The sequence below is a fragment of the Eufriesea mexicana genome, unplaced genomic scaffold (genome assembly GCF_001483705.2).
Source record: "Eufriesea mexicana isolate 0111107269 unplaced genomic scaffold, ASM148370v2 scaffold507, whole genome shotgun sequence".
Classification (NCBI taxonomy): Eukaryota; Metazoa; Arthropoda; class Insecta; order Hymenoptera; family Apidae; genus Eufriesea; species Eufriesea mexicana.
Window position 1 is genome coordinate 1,690,869 of NW_016908664.1, and position 13,497 is coordinate 1,704,365.

Consider the following 13,497-nt stretch of genomic DNA (forward strand, 5'->3'; position numbering starts at 1 on the left):
CCTTTGCACTCGACGATTTTTTGGCTACAGAAGAGTAGAAAATCAAAGATTCTCTACTAAAAAACTGACGATACTTTTCCGAGCAGTAAATAAAGAATTGTATAATAATAGAATTTGTAGAATTATTTGACTTCGATACCTCGCACGCTGTTACATTACATTTGATATATTAATTAATATCGATCTTCCAAATTTTGTGAAATGGTGACTGATGGTCACCCCTCGAGTGCAAAGGGTTAATCGATTATACGTCAATGTACAGTAACTTCGATGTATGTGATTGCAGTTGGAGATGTTCTCGTTGCAAGTACTCCAAAGAGGCAATACGTTCACCATGAAGGGGATTGTATTAGATTTCACGTATTTCACACAGGTAAATTTTCGTGGTCCTCGGTCGAGCATGATCAATTCTTTTCATGGTTTTCTTGTTACAGATCGTGTGCGGTATCGCCACCTTTTTCTTAATACTGATACAATTTTTATTCCGCAAGTCTTGTTAAAAAACAATTTGGATCAATCATGCTGATACGGTTGGTATAAGTGGATGAGATACATTCGAGAGACAATTGAGCTGGAAGGAAACTAATCCATAAGGAAAGTAGCCTTTTTGCGACAAATACACGGATTACCAAGTTTAATCATCTTAAAAGCATTTGCATCGTACGATGAAGAAAAAATTCCGTGTTATCTATTTACATACACCTTACATGGCAAGTCGCATTTTATTCAGTATAATTTAACACACGGTAACGAAAGGGATCGCAATTTTCCTCTAAAAAGAAGGTTCACTTGTTGAAAATAAAGTTAAAAGAAGCTAAATACTTGTGCGAGAGACTACGTGAAATTAATTCAAGAAAAGGTTCCATTGTTTTAATCCTACCTTTCACTATGTTCAGTCGACTAACTGAATTAAGATGGAAGGGAATTAATAGCCGTAAAACATGGTCACACTTTGCGAGTTATGCATTGTTAATAGGACCTACTACTTTCGTCACTACTGTCATGGGTTTCTTGTCGTTCAAACTCAAGTCATCGAAATTCGTATTTTGGAAATTACATTTCGTTTATGCCACGATCATAATCACTCTTTACATAGCCGGAATGGTCTATACTGCATACGTATTTAACAGGATATTTGAATTTGAAGACAAATCTCAGTTGTTGCACTGCAATTGTACCATATTTTGGAGCCCGATAATTTTCATCGCTGCTTACGCGAATAATCGATCAATGATTAAAGCGATTCAACGTGTCTCAGAGATTTCCCGCGTAATACCTGCAAAAAATTTTTGCAAACTGACAAAAGTAGTCCTCATGAAAGATTTTATGTTTATCATGTCGTTATTATATTTTCTTCCTACGCTCTTGCAATTTAACAAAATTTACTATTTCCTCATTTGGTACACGTTCATCGGGGTCGTGGCACTGAGCAATTTGTACATGAACAACGTGTACGTGTTGCGTTGCTGTTTCAAGCAGATAAACGAATCTCTGGAGAAAGTGAAGGAAATTCTGATCAACGACGAGCCTCATCTTCTCAGAAGAGTTTTCCACGCGCAGAAGAATCCCATGTTGCTTTCAATATTAAGGCGCCAAAAGGAGCAACACTTGGAGGCGAGTAAAACAGTTCATGAACTGAATAGTGCGTTCGGTACGCAAATAGAAGCTACGCTATTCTTGTTGTTCACTGACATTACGTTCAACATTTATGCTTTTCTACTCATGTACAACGAGGAATACAAGATAATAAAGTACAACTTTTATGTCACCTTTGCAATTGTATTTGCAATTTTCGTGGTTGTAATAATCGTGATTGTCGATATTACTAGAAGTGAAATGGAGCAAATTGGCTGGAATATTCATAGAATTTTGACACACACTTCGGATGAAAAGGTGACGACGGAGGTAAGGTGAAACGAGCTATAGATTTGCTCCTACTGATCATTTGTGGACCATAATCGACGATTCATCAATGGTAATATCGATGTGCGTGATTACAGTTGGAGATGTTCTCGTTGCAAGTACTGCAAAGAGGCAATACGTTCACGATGAAGGCGATTGTGTTACATTTTACCTATTTGAGACAGGTAAATCTATGCGCACTTCGATCCAGCAATTCGTTTCAAATTCACCATTTTATCTTTACAGATTGTGTGCAGTATCACCACCTTCTTGTTAATACTGATACAATTTTTAGTTCGTAAACCTTGTTGAAAAATAGCTTGGATTAATCATGCTGACATGGTTGGTATTAGTGGATGAGATGTATTCAAGGTACAATAGAGTTGAAAGAAATTAATCCATATGGAATGTAGCTTTTTCGCTATAAATACACAGTTTAACACGTTTAATTTTCTTAAAAGCATTTTCATCGTTCGACGAAAAAAAAATTCCGTGTTATCTATATACATACACCTCACATGCCAAGTTGTATTTTATTCAGTATACTTCAACACACCGTAACGAAAGGGAACGCAATTATTCTACGAAAAAAAGTTTCAGTTATTCGAAATACAACTGAAAGAAGTTAAATACCTGTGCGAGAAACTACGTAAAAATAATTTCAGGAAAGTACCATCGTTTTAATTCGACTCTTCGCGATGTTTGATGGACTCTTTGAATTAAAACTCAAGGGAATTAAAGACCGCAAAACGTGGTCACACTTGGCGAGTTATGCATTGTTAATAGGACCTTCTGCCTTTGTCGCTACTATCATCGGTTTCTTGTCCTTCAAATTCAAGTCATCGAAATTCGAATTTTTGAAATTACATTTCGTTTACGCCACGACCATGATAATTCTTTACATAGCCGGCATGGCTTTTACTGCGTATCAACTCAACTTTATTTCTCTATTTCCAAGCAAATATCTTCAGTTGCACTGTAATTTTATCATGTTTTGGAGCCCGATAATTTTCGTCGCTGCCTACGCGAATAATCGATCAGTGGTCAAAGCGATTCAACGTGTCTCACAGATTACTCGCGTAATACCTCTAAACACTTTTTGCAAACTGACAAAAATAGTGTTCATGAAAGATTTAATGCTTACAATACCGTTATTAGTTTTTATTTTTATAATCTTGAAATTAGATAACAGCTTTTATCATTTTCTGTTTTGGTACACGTTCCTCGGCGTCGTGGCATTGAGTAATTTGTACACGAACAACGTGTACGTGTTGTACACCTGTTTCCAGCAGATAAACGAATCTCTGGAGAAAGTGAAAGAAATTCTGATCAACGACGATCCCCATCTTCTCAGAAGAGTTTTCCACGCGCGAAAGAATCCTGTGTTGCTTTCGATGTTGAGGCGCCAAAAGGAGCAACACTTGGAGACGAGTAAAGCCGTCCATGAACTGAATGATGCTTTCAGTATGCAAATGGAAGCATTGCTATACTTGTTGTTCATTGACATTACGTTCAACATTTATACTTACCTAGTCGTGTACAACGAGGGAGGCAAGATTAAAGTGTTCAGCAGTCATATCTATTTTGCAGTTTTCTACGTAGTTCACGTGATTGTGATAATTTTGATCGTCGATATTACTAGAAGTGAAATGGAGAAAATTGGCTGGAATATTCATAGAATCCTGATTCATACTTCGGATGAAAAGATGACGACAGAGGTAAGGTGAAACGAGCTATAGATTTGCTCCTAGTGATCGAGTGATTTGTGGACTTTAATCGACGATTCATCAATGGTAACATCGATGTGTGTGATTATAGTTGGAGATGTTCTCGTTGCAAGTACTGCAAAGGGGCAATAGGTTCACGATGAAAGCGATTGTGTTACATTTTACCTATTTGAGACAGGTAAATCTATGCGCACTTCGATCGTGCAATTCGTTTCAATTCCACCATTTTGTTTTTACAGATTGTTTGCGGTATCACCACCTTCCTGTTAATCCTGGTGCAATTTTTAATCGATAGGCCTTGTTGACAGACAGTTTGGATCAATGGTGCTGACAGGGTCTTGGTATTAATGAATATACTCAAGTGCTAATCGCGTCGAATGAAAAATAATCCATAACGAATGTAGCTTTTTTTGTGGCAAATACACAGCTTACCAAGTTCAATTTTCTTAAAAGCATTCTCATCGTATGACGAAGAGACAATTTCGTGTTATCTATTTACATACACCGTACAATTCACGGTCCTTTTTAGTCAGTTTAGTTTAACACACGGTAACGAAAGGGAACGCGATTCTTCTCTAAAAAGAAGGTTCACTTGTTTGAAATAAAATTAAAAGAAGTTAAATACTTTTGCGAGCTGCTACGTACAAGTAATTCCAAAAAAGTTCCATCGTTTTAATTCAACTTTTCGCAATGTTTCGTCGATTAACTGAATTAAAATGGAAGGGAATTAAAAACCGTGAAACGTGGTCACACGTTCAGAGTTATGCATTGTTAATAGGACCTTCTGCTTTCATTGCCAGTGTCATGGGTTTTTTATCCTTCAAATTCAAATCATCGAAATTCGTATTTTGGAAATTACATTTCGTTTACGCTACGATTTTAATAATCGTTTCCACGACCGGTATGATATATTCAGTATACGTACTTAACACTACTTATATATCTATAAGTGCAGAAAACTCGTGTCACAGTAATATTATCATGTTTTTGGGACTCGTAATTTTCGTCGCTGCTTACGCGAATAATCGGTCAATGAACGAAGCAATTCAGCGTGTGTCAGACATTTCTCGCGTGATACCCCTAAAACTATTTTGCAAACTGACGAAAATAGTCTTTGTGAAAGATTTAGTGCTTATAATGCCATTATTGGGTTTTACTATTATACTCGTCAGATATTATAATAAACTTCCTTTTGTTCTGATTTTCTACACGTTTGTCGGGGTCTTGGCACTGAATAATTTGTACACGAACAACGTGTACGTGTTGAGCGCCTGTTTCCAGCAGATAAACGAATCTCTGGAGAAATTGAAGGAAATTCTGATCAACGACGAGCCTCATCTCCGCAGAAGAGTTTTCCACGCGCGGAAGAATCCTGTGTTGCTCACGATGTTGAGACGCCAAAAGGAGCAACACTTGGAGACGAGTAAAACCGTCCATGAATTGAATAATGCGTTTAGTACTCAAATGGAAGCATCGCTATTCTTGTTGCTCATTGACATTACTTTCAACATTTATTCTTATTTACTCGTGTACAACAATGAAGGGACGATTAAAAAGTTCGGGTATGATATCATCTTTGCAGTTTTCTACGTAGTTCACGTGATTGTGATAATTTTGGTCGTCGATATTGCTAGAAGTGAAATGGAGAAAATTGGCTGGAATATTCATAGAATCCTGATTCATACTTCGGATGAAAAGATGACGACGGAGGTAAGGTGAAACGAGCTATAGATTTGCTCCTACTGATCGAGTGATTTGTGGACCTTAATCGACGATTCATCCATGGTAACATCGATGTGTGTGATTATAGTTGGAGATGTTCTCGTTGCAAGTACTGCAAAGAGGCAATACGTTCACGATGAAGGCGATTGTGTTAGATTTTACGTACTTGAAACAGGTAAATCTATGCGCACTTCGATCGAGCAATTCGTTTCAATTTCATCATTTTGTTTTTACAGATTGTTTGCAGTATCACCACCTTCTTGTTAATCCTGGTGCAATTTTTAGTCGATAGGCCTTGTTGATAGGCAGCTTGGATCAATCGTGGTGACAGGGTCTTGTTATTAATGGACGGAGTATATTTAAGAGATAGTTCAGTTCGATGAAAGATAATTCATAAAGAATGTAACCTTTTCACGATAAATAAAGAATATGCCAAGCACAATTTTCTTAAAAGCATTTGCATCGTACGACGAAGATACAATTCCGTGTTATCTAGTTAGATATAGCTTACGTGGCAAGTTGCATTTTATTCAGTATACTTTAACACACGGTAACGAAAGGGAACGCAATTATTGTACGAAAAAAAGTTTCAGTTATTCGAAATACAACTAAAAGAAGTGAAATACTTGTGCGAGAAAGTACGTAAAATTAATTTGAAAAAGGTTCAACGTTTTAGTTCAACTTAACGCGATGTCTCGTCGACTAAGTAAACTAAAAAGGAAGAGAATTACAAGCCGCAAAACGTGGTCACATTATGCAAGTTATGCATTGCTAATAGGACCTTCTGCTTTCATCGTTAGTTTCATGGGCATTTTATCCTTCAAACTCAAGTCATCGAAATTCGTATTTTGGAAATTACATTTCGTTTACGCCACGATCTTAATAATTGTTTTCACCGCCGTCACGATTTATTCAGCATACGTACTTAATCTTACCTATAAATTTAGAGACGAAGCAAACAAGTGGCACTCTAATATTTTGATATTTGTGGGCCTTATAAATTTATTTATTAGTTACGCGAATAATCGATCAATGATCAAAGCGATTCAACGAGTGTCAGACATTTCTCGGGTAGTGCCTCCAAAAATTTTTTGCAAACTGACAAAAATAGTCCTCATGAAGGATTTAATACTCGTAACACCACTCTTCTCTTTTATTGCCATACTCATCAGTTATTTTAACATACTTGCCTTTTATTTGATCTGGTGCATGTTTACTGGGATCTTTGCACTGATTAATTTGTACACGAACAACGTGTACATATTGAGCGCCTGTTTCCAGCAGATAAACGAATCTCTGGAAAAAGTGAAGGAAATTCTGATCAACGACGAGCCCCATCTCCTCAGGAGAGTTTTCCACTCGCGAAAGAATCCCATGTTGCTTTCGATGTTGAGACACCAAAAGAAGCAATACTTGGAGACGAGTAAAATCGTGCATGAATTGAATGACGCGTTCAGTATGCAAATGGAAACATCCCTATTCTTGTTGCTCATTGACACGACTTTCAACATTTATTCTTATCTAGCTGTGTACAGCGATGAAGGCATGGTTAAGCAGTTCGGCTATGATATCATGTTTGGAGTGTTGAATGTAATCCTTGTGATTTTTATCACTTTGGTCGTCGATATTGCTAGAAACGAAATGGCGAAAATTGGCTGGAACATTCATAGAATTCTGATACACACTTCGGATGATAAGGTGACGACGGAGGTAAGGTGAAACGAGCAATAGTTTTTCTCTAATGATCGAGCGATTTCTGGATTTTAAACCTTTGCACTCGACGATTTTTTGGCTACAGAAGAGTAGAAAATCAAAGATTCTTTACTAAAAAACTGACGATACTTTTCCGAGCAGTGAATAAAGAATTGTATAATAATAGAATTTGTAGAATTATTTGACTTCGATACCTCGCGCGCTGTTACATTACATTTGATATATTAATTAATATGGATCTTCCAAATTTTGTGAAATGTTGACTGATGGTCACCCCTCGAGTGCAAAGGGTTAATCGATTATACGTCAATGTATAGTAACTTCGATGTATGTGATTACAGTTGGAGATGTTCTCGTTGCAAGTACTCCAAAGAGGCAATACGTTCATGATAAACGGGCTCGTATTAGATCTTACCTATCTGACACAGGTAAATTTACACGATCATCGATCGAGCAAGATTAATTCTTTTCATCGATTTTTCTTTACAGATTGCGTCCGGTATCAGTACCTTGTTGTTAATAGTGATACAATTTTCAATCAGTAAGTCTTGTTAAAAGACCGTGCTGACAGGGTCTTGCTATTAACCCTTCGCACTCGTGAGGTGATCTTCAGGCACCATTTCATAAAATTTGGAAGTTCGATATTAATTAACACTAGGTTTACGGATGCTATCTGTATACCTATTTCTAAGGACACTTGTCAAGTTGACAGGTAAAGGAAACCACGTACCTTTCTTTTTAACGATTAGTTTCATTTAAAATCAATTATATATTGTATTAACAGTCTTAATATAAATTAACTAAATCTGTTGCCATCGTATAATTGGAGCAACCCTTCCGTCAAATTCACGGGTTCCATAAATCTAGTGTTAATATATCAAATTTAATGTACTGTAACACTGTGTGAAATATTGAAATCAAATAATTATACAATTCTATTATTATACAATTCTTTATTTATTGCTGAAAAATGTATCGTCAGATTTTTAGTAGAGAATCTTTGATTTTCTACTCTTCTCTAGCCAAAAAATCGTCGAGTGCAAAGGGTTAACGCGTTAAGTGCCACGCCAGCTCCAGGGACCGTCGCTAGACTTTCCGTTCGGACTCGGCTGGTCCTCAGTAACTGGCCCAGATTAGGACCAAAAGGTGCTAACTTTTGGTGTTAAATTCTCCGCCATCTTTGGACCTAACGTTCGGGAGTTCCTGTTATAAAAACTGGTACAGTATCTTCGAGTTTAATGAACACTTTGCCCGCCGTCGATGGCCCACTTGACCGCCGAGTCTGGGCCTGAACCGAACGACAAGCAAAACAGGCTGAGCACTTAACGTGTTAATGGACGGGATATATTCAAGAGATAATCGTGTGGATCGAAAACTAATCCATAAGGAATGTAGTTTTTTTGCGATAAATACACAGTTTATCAAGTTTAATTTACTTAAAAGCATTTTCATCCTTCGACGAAGAACTAATGCCGTGTTATCTATTTACATACATACCTTTCATTGTCGAGCTGTATTTTTCTGCACTGCGATGGTCGAATATCATTATTGAAAGTGCTTTGTGTTAGAAACATCGCTTCTTCGCGAAGGATACCAACAGTCAGTCCACGACCATTCGTGTTCCTCTACGCCTAACATCGAATTTCTTTCGTTTCGAATCTCTGATCGACGTTTCAGCGTTTAAAATGCTCAAGGGGACAACGAAAATCGAGAAATTTGGGAATCAAAAAGCATGGAGGCCATTATCCGCTAAAGACTTCGATTCGCTGATGCGTCCTTGCTTCTTCATCACTGCTATACTCGGATACTTCCCTTACAAGAGAACCCCTTATACATACGTATTTTCGAGAATCCGTTTCGCTTTTAACACGCTCTTGATGATCATTTATGTATTTCTGTTGCTTGTCGTGATCTACGAGATCAATTTTCTGGACGCCGTAACCTACAGTGTACCCGAAACAATTCACGAGAACTTGTACATATTCCTGGAAGGAATTGTTATCCTGGTGATGTACGCTTTAACCGGTTCACGGTTATCCGTACTTCAGAACATATCGCAGATATCCTCGATGTTGCCTGCAAAGGAATTCGATAGTTTAGCAAAAGTAATTCACACGAAGGATATCGTTTATTTCCTAATTCTTCTGTCTCATTTACCGAATTGTTTGAAGCACAACATTTTCCTGACTGTGAAGAATTTCACCAATCTGTACATAACCGCGGTCAACTTTGTGATCGACATGTTTTACTTCAACTGCGTGTACATCTTGAGTGTTTGCTTTAAAAAATTGGACCAGGGAATCTGGGAATTGAAGAGGGTTCAATTCGACGATGGTCTCGTTCCACGAACGTTTATCATCCTTGACCAGAACAATGTCATGCTGCTGCTGAAAATGAAGGATTTAGAGGAGAAGCACATGCAGATCAGCGACGCGGTTCAATCGGTGAACAATACCTTCATGATACGTATCATAATTTTGTCTCTCATGACGTTCATCGAGATGTCTTTCAATATATACTTCAAGATAATTCATTCCTATGACATTGTCCTTACCAACAACAAGTTCTGGTATTCACAAGATCTTGGGCCAGCGTCTCTTTCTTTCTTTAAGTTTTCGCTGATAATCTGGGCATGTGAGAAGGCGGTGAATCAAGCGAACAAAATTAAGATGACGCTTTACGAAGTTTTCAGTGACACGACCGACCCTATGATAAAACACGAGGTAATGTGGGAATGGTAAGAGCGATGGTGGGCGTGATTAGAATATAAGGTCACCGCCTGTGACAGTACTTCTTGCGTAGGTACGACTGTAGAGTGTATTGGAACGCTTGGGCCATTCCTCCAAAATGGAGGATGATGAACAGAGATCTCAAGTTTGGCTCTAGCCCTTTAGGGTGTTATCTGGACTGCGTGCGGAAGGACGAGTGACCTCGTGCAAGGATAGCATGAACGGGATATTTATGGCAGTATCGAGTGTAAGTGAAGAGCGAAAGCCTAGGAATACGTGTGAGTGTTTAGGATACGTGTCCTACCCATTGAGAAAGAGAGCACGAGCATGGAAGAAGTTTAAATAAGGGTGCAAGGACGCGGAAGAGTCAGTGTGTGTTTTAGAGTCAGAGTTCCTTGAGAGATAGCAAGTGAGAGTCAGTTTTTGAGAGTTCTGCTTATAGCCTTATAAACAGTACTATAGCCATTGGATTAATCTGTTCACTGATCATGTAAATGCTTTAGCAATTCTGGACTGATCAAAAGATTCATCAATTATCGCTGGATATATTAATCCTTTGCACTCGAGAGGTGACTCTCAGTCACTATTTAATCAAATTCTGAAGATCGTAGGTTAATTAATATATCAAATATAAAATTACCTAACGATGTATAGAATGTCGAAGAAAAATAATTCTACGTCTTAATTTGCATATGATTTCTCATTTACCATTTTAAAAATTTCGTCGACTCTATGACAGAAATTACTATCACGAATTACTATTTCTCTGTAACGAAAAAGTCGTCGAGTGCAAAGGGTTAACAACTGACAACACAGTACCGAGTACAGTCATCAACACAGGACTATAGCCATTGTATTAACTTACTCACTGATCATATAAATTCTATAGCAATTCTAGAATGATCAATGAATATATCAATTATCTCTAGAGATGTTTACAATTTCCAATACAGTAACGAGTATAGCCATCATCACGGTACTATAGACATTGGATTAATCAATTCACTGATCACGTAAATTCTATAGCAATTCTAGTATGATCGATAGATAGATCAATTATCGCTAGACACGTTTGCAATTGGCAATACAGTACTGAGTATAGCCATCAACACTGTACTATAGCCATTGGATTCATCTATTCATAGATGACTTAAATTCTATAGCAATTCTTAATTAGCATTGCAATCGTCAAAGGATGGTTGTAAGAGCTTTCAGAAGAAACGATATACTTATCACGTTTATGGTAAAATTGCAGGTACAGCTTTTCTCTCTGCAAATACTGCAAAGGAACAACATATTCACTACGAAAGCATTCGACATGAACTCCTCGTTCCTGATGAAGGTAAGAGACCCGACCTCGTAAGGTAAACTTGTAACACACATTATGCCTATCTTTGTAGATCATCGGAGGTATCTTGATGTACATCGTGATCCTGATTCAATTTCTGTACACCTACGCTTCGTGCAAATCTTAACCGCAGCGAGAGCAAGATCTTCGAAGCGACGTGATTTTGTGGAGCGCGTGTGTTCCTTATCGATTCTGTGACAGTCTTCTGAGAGGCAGCACACTGTGTCCATGCGCAGACACCTGTAATAGGTCTTAGGCGTGTTCACTTGGTTATTTATAAATGGCAACGCGTGTGTACAAGTGTGATCAATATATGGCGAGATTTAAACGAGCTTTTTAATTGTCAATGTCTAGAGACAATCGTGTGATTTCTTTGCTTAATACCAACGAGATATTCTGTTTCTAATTACTCCACTTCGTGTGACGACATTGAAATTTCAACGTCTAAGGCTACCTTCATCGAGGAAATGATTCGACGAATGCCTCGAAATATTTTACAGCTTCTTCGCATTCATCGATCGCTCTAATTTGAGCACGAGCTTAATAAGTCAATTAGTATAAGTTTAAGCGATAAGTTTGTTATATTGTCACGCGAGATCGTGGTCTTTCACGTCAAACGCGATCTCGACGAGTCTTAAGAATGGAAATGCGGCGCGTAATCACCGCAGGGACGATAAAAGCGTTTCAAGCGTATTGAAGTATGATACCAGCTGCTTAGCGATAAGTACTCTCTCGATTTAAATGTTTCTAAATTTATCTTTGACGATGCGCCGCCGACAACGGGCCATTTTGACGACGATATCGGGGCCGTTTGCTGGACAAACAGGACCGCGAACACTGGCCTCGTTCGTTGTTACAACGCACTTTTTCTACAGTTAAGTCGGCCGTTATCGCTGAAATAGCAAGACATTCGTGATAGAGGATCACACGGCTGGTGGAAACTATGACAACGGTTCTTCCGTTTGGCTCCACTCGTCGAACAGAGCGTGACTATTTATTCGTCGTGTTCTCCAACACATGGCAGCGTGTGCGAGTATGCGGAAAATATCTTGTTTTCGTGAACGAACCAGCGACTTCGAGTTTAATCGTACGTTAGGAGAGCAACGCGTAGGTGATCTCTCGAAGGAGAAATGTCATTTTCATTCGTTACATGGGGTGGAGTCGAGTCAATCTATTCTGCTCAAGGTTAATGTCGCGACCAGAGATAATGCGCGGAGGTAGTAGGAGATACTTTCAGTTAAACACTACCGCGTATTCGCGATGACAATTCGTCATAACTGTAGTCTAAGAACTCCTTTTTATGCCATTACGCGTTATCAATGAGCGCTCTCTTTTGTCAAAACTTTCACCAGAATTCCACTAGGATTTCGTATATGCAACGCGAATTTCTGAATATTTTCTTCGTCCTTCAGGACACGAGAAATATGTAATATGTCGAGCCTTGAGCGTACATTAGCATAATTCTAACACTGTCTCGGAACTCGATATTCAAGATCACTTTTCTTTTACATCTAAGGTCGCTCCAAGGTTAAACGAAGCTGACACTTGCTCGAAACTGTTCCAGCTATGCTCGAGCGTAATTGGATCAATAAGGACAAGGTTTCAGCAAGGTCCTACGTTTCTCGATTCTTTTTTAAACTTCGATATTTTATTGCTGTATACCAGCGAACGAGATATCGACGCAATGGCCGAAAGCAAATTTATCCCGTTTATTTTTCAGTTGGAGCAACACCGGCTACCCTTTCACCGAGGCCGAGCATAAGCTGCGCAAATAACTCGCGGTGATTCTTCAGGTTTACCGTTTCATAGCACGTTCGCCTCGAAAACAAGCGACAAGAACAAAAGAACAAAGAAAAGGCATCTTCTCCGACTCACCGGCGACTTTCTTCTTTCGTGGCGAAAGATAATACGCCGTGCTAGCTAAACACTTTCACCCGTCGACAATAATAACCACTCCAAGTTTGCCAATATATCCTGAGCAAACTCTCGGTCCAATTTTCTTCCTGTCACTGTAAAAGATTGGTAAATGATTCGATTGAAAAATTGCAAGAGCGTTTACAGGCTGCTTGCAGCCTTTTACCCCCTCTGCACGCAAAATCCAAAGGTTTACCAATTTTCGGGTTCGTACTTTGTATATTACGTCAATGCGAAACGCTGTTTGCGGAGGCGCCGACTCCACCGTGACACCACCGTGCCTTCCACTACGGGTGAAAGGTCACGGAACGACCGGATATCGGAGGGGGGTCGCGCGACCCCGAGGAATTGAACCCCCGTTAAGCCAATCAGCCATTTAAACGGCGGAGCTCTGTTCTTTTGTCTAATTCTGGCGGTAAACAGGCGGCCGATTTGTCGTGTA

General features: G+C 38.8%; 3 protein-coding genes across 3 annotated transcripts; all 3 read left to right on the top strand.

The window, feature by feature from the left end:
- Positions 1 to 4,766: 4,766 nt before the first annotated feature.
- Positions 4,767 to 5,653, top strand: LOC108545734 (uncharacterized). Its single transcript, XM_017897499.1, has 3 exons — positions 4,767 to 5,339; positions 5,440 to 5,526; positions 5,588 to 5,653. Exons 1-3 carry the CDS (start codon positions 4,767 to 4,769, stop codon positions 5,651 to 5,653), a joined length of 726 nt encoding a protein of 241 aa, XP_017752988.1.
- Positions 5,654 to 6,041: 388 nt separating this feature from the next.
- LOC108545735 (uncharacterized) lies at positions 6,042 to 7,619 on the top strand. The gene is made up of 3 exons (XM_017897500.1): positions 6,042 to 7,061; positions 7,406 to 7,492; positions 7,554 to 7,619. The coding sequence occupies exons 1-3, from the start codon at positions 6,042 to 6,044 to the stop codon at positions 7,617 to 7,619; spliced, it is 1,173 nt and encodes a 390-aa protein (XP_017752989.1).
- A 1,130-nt stretch (positions 7,620 to 8,749) lies between these two features.
- LOC108545736 (uncharacterized) lies at positions 8,750 to 11,268 on the top strand. The gene is made up of 3 exons (XM_017897501.1): positions 8,750 to 9,787; positions 11,049 to 11,135; positions 11,194 to 11,268. Exons 1-3 carry the CDS (start codon positions 8,750 to 8,752, stop codon positions 11,266 to 11,268), a joined length of 1,200 nt encoding a protein of 399 aa, XP_017752990.1.
- Positions 11,269 to 13,497: the final 2,229 nt, after the last annotated feature.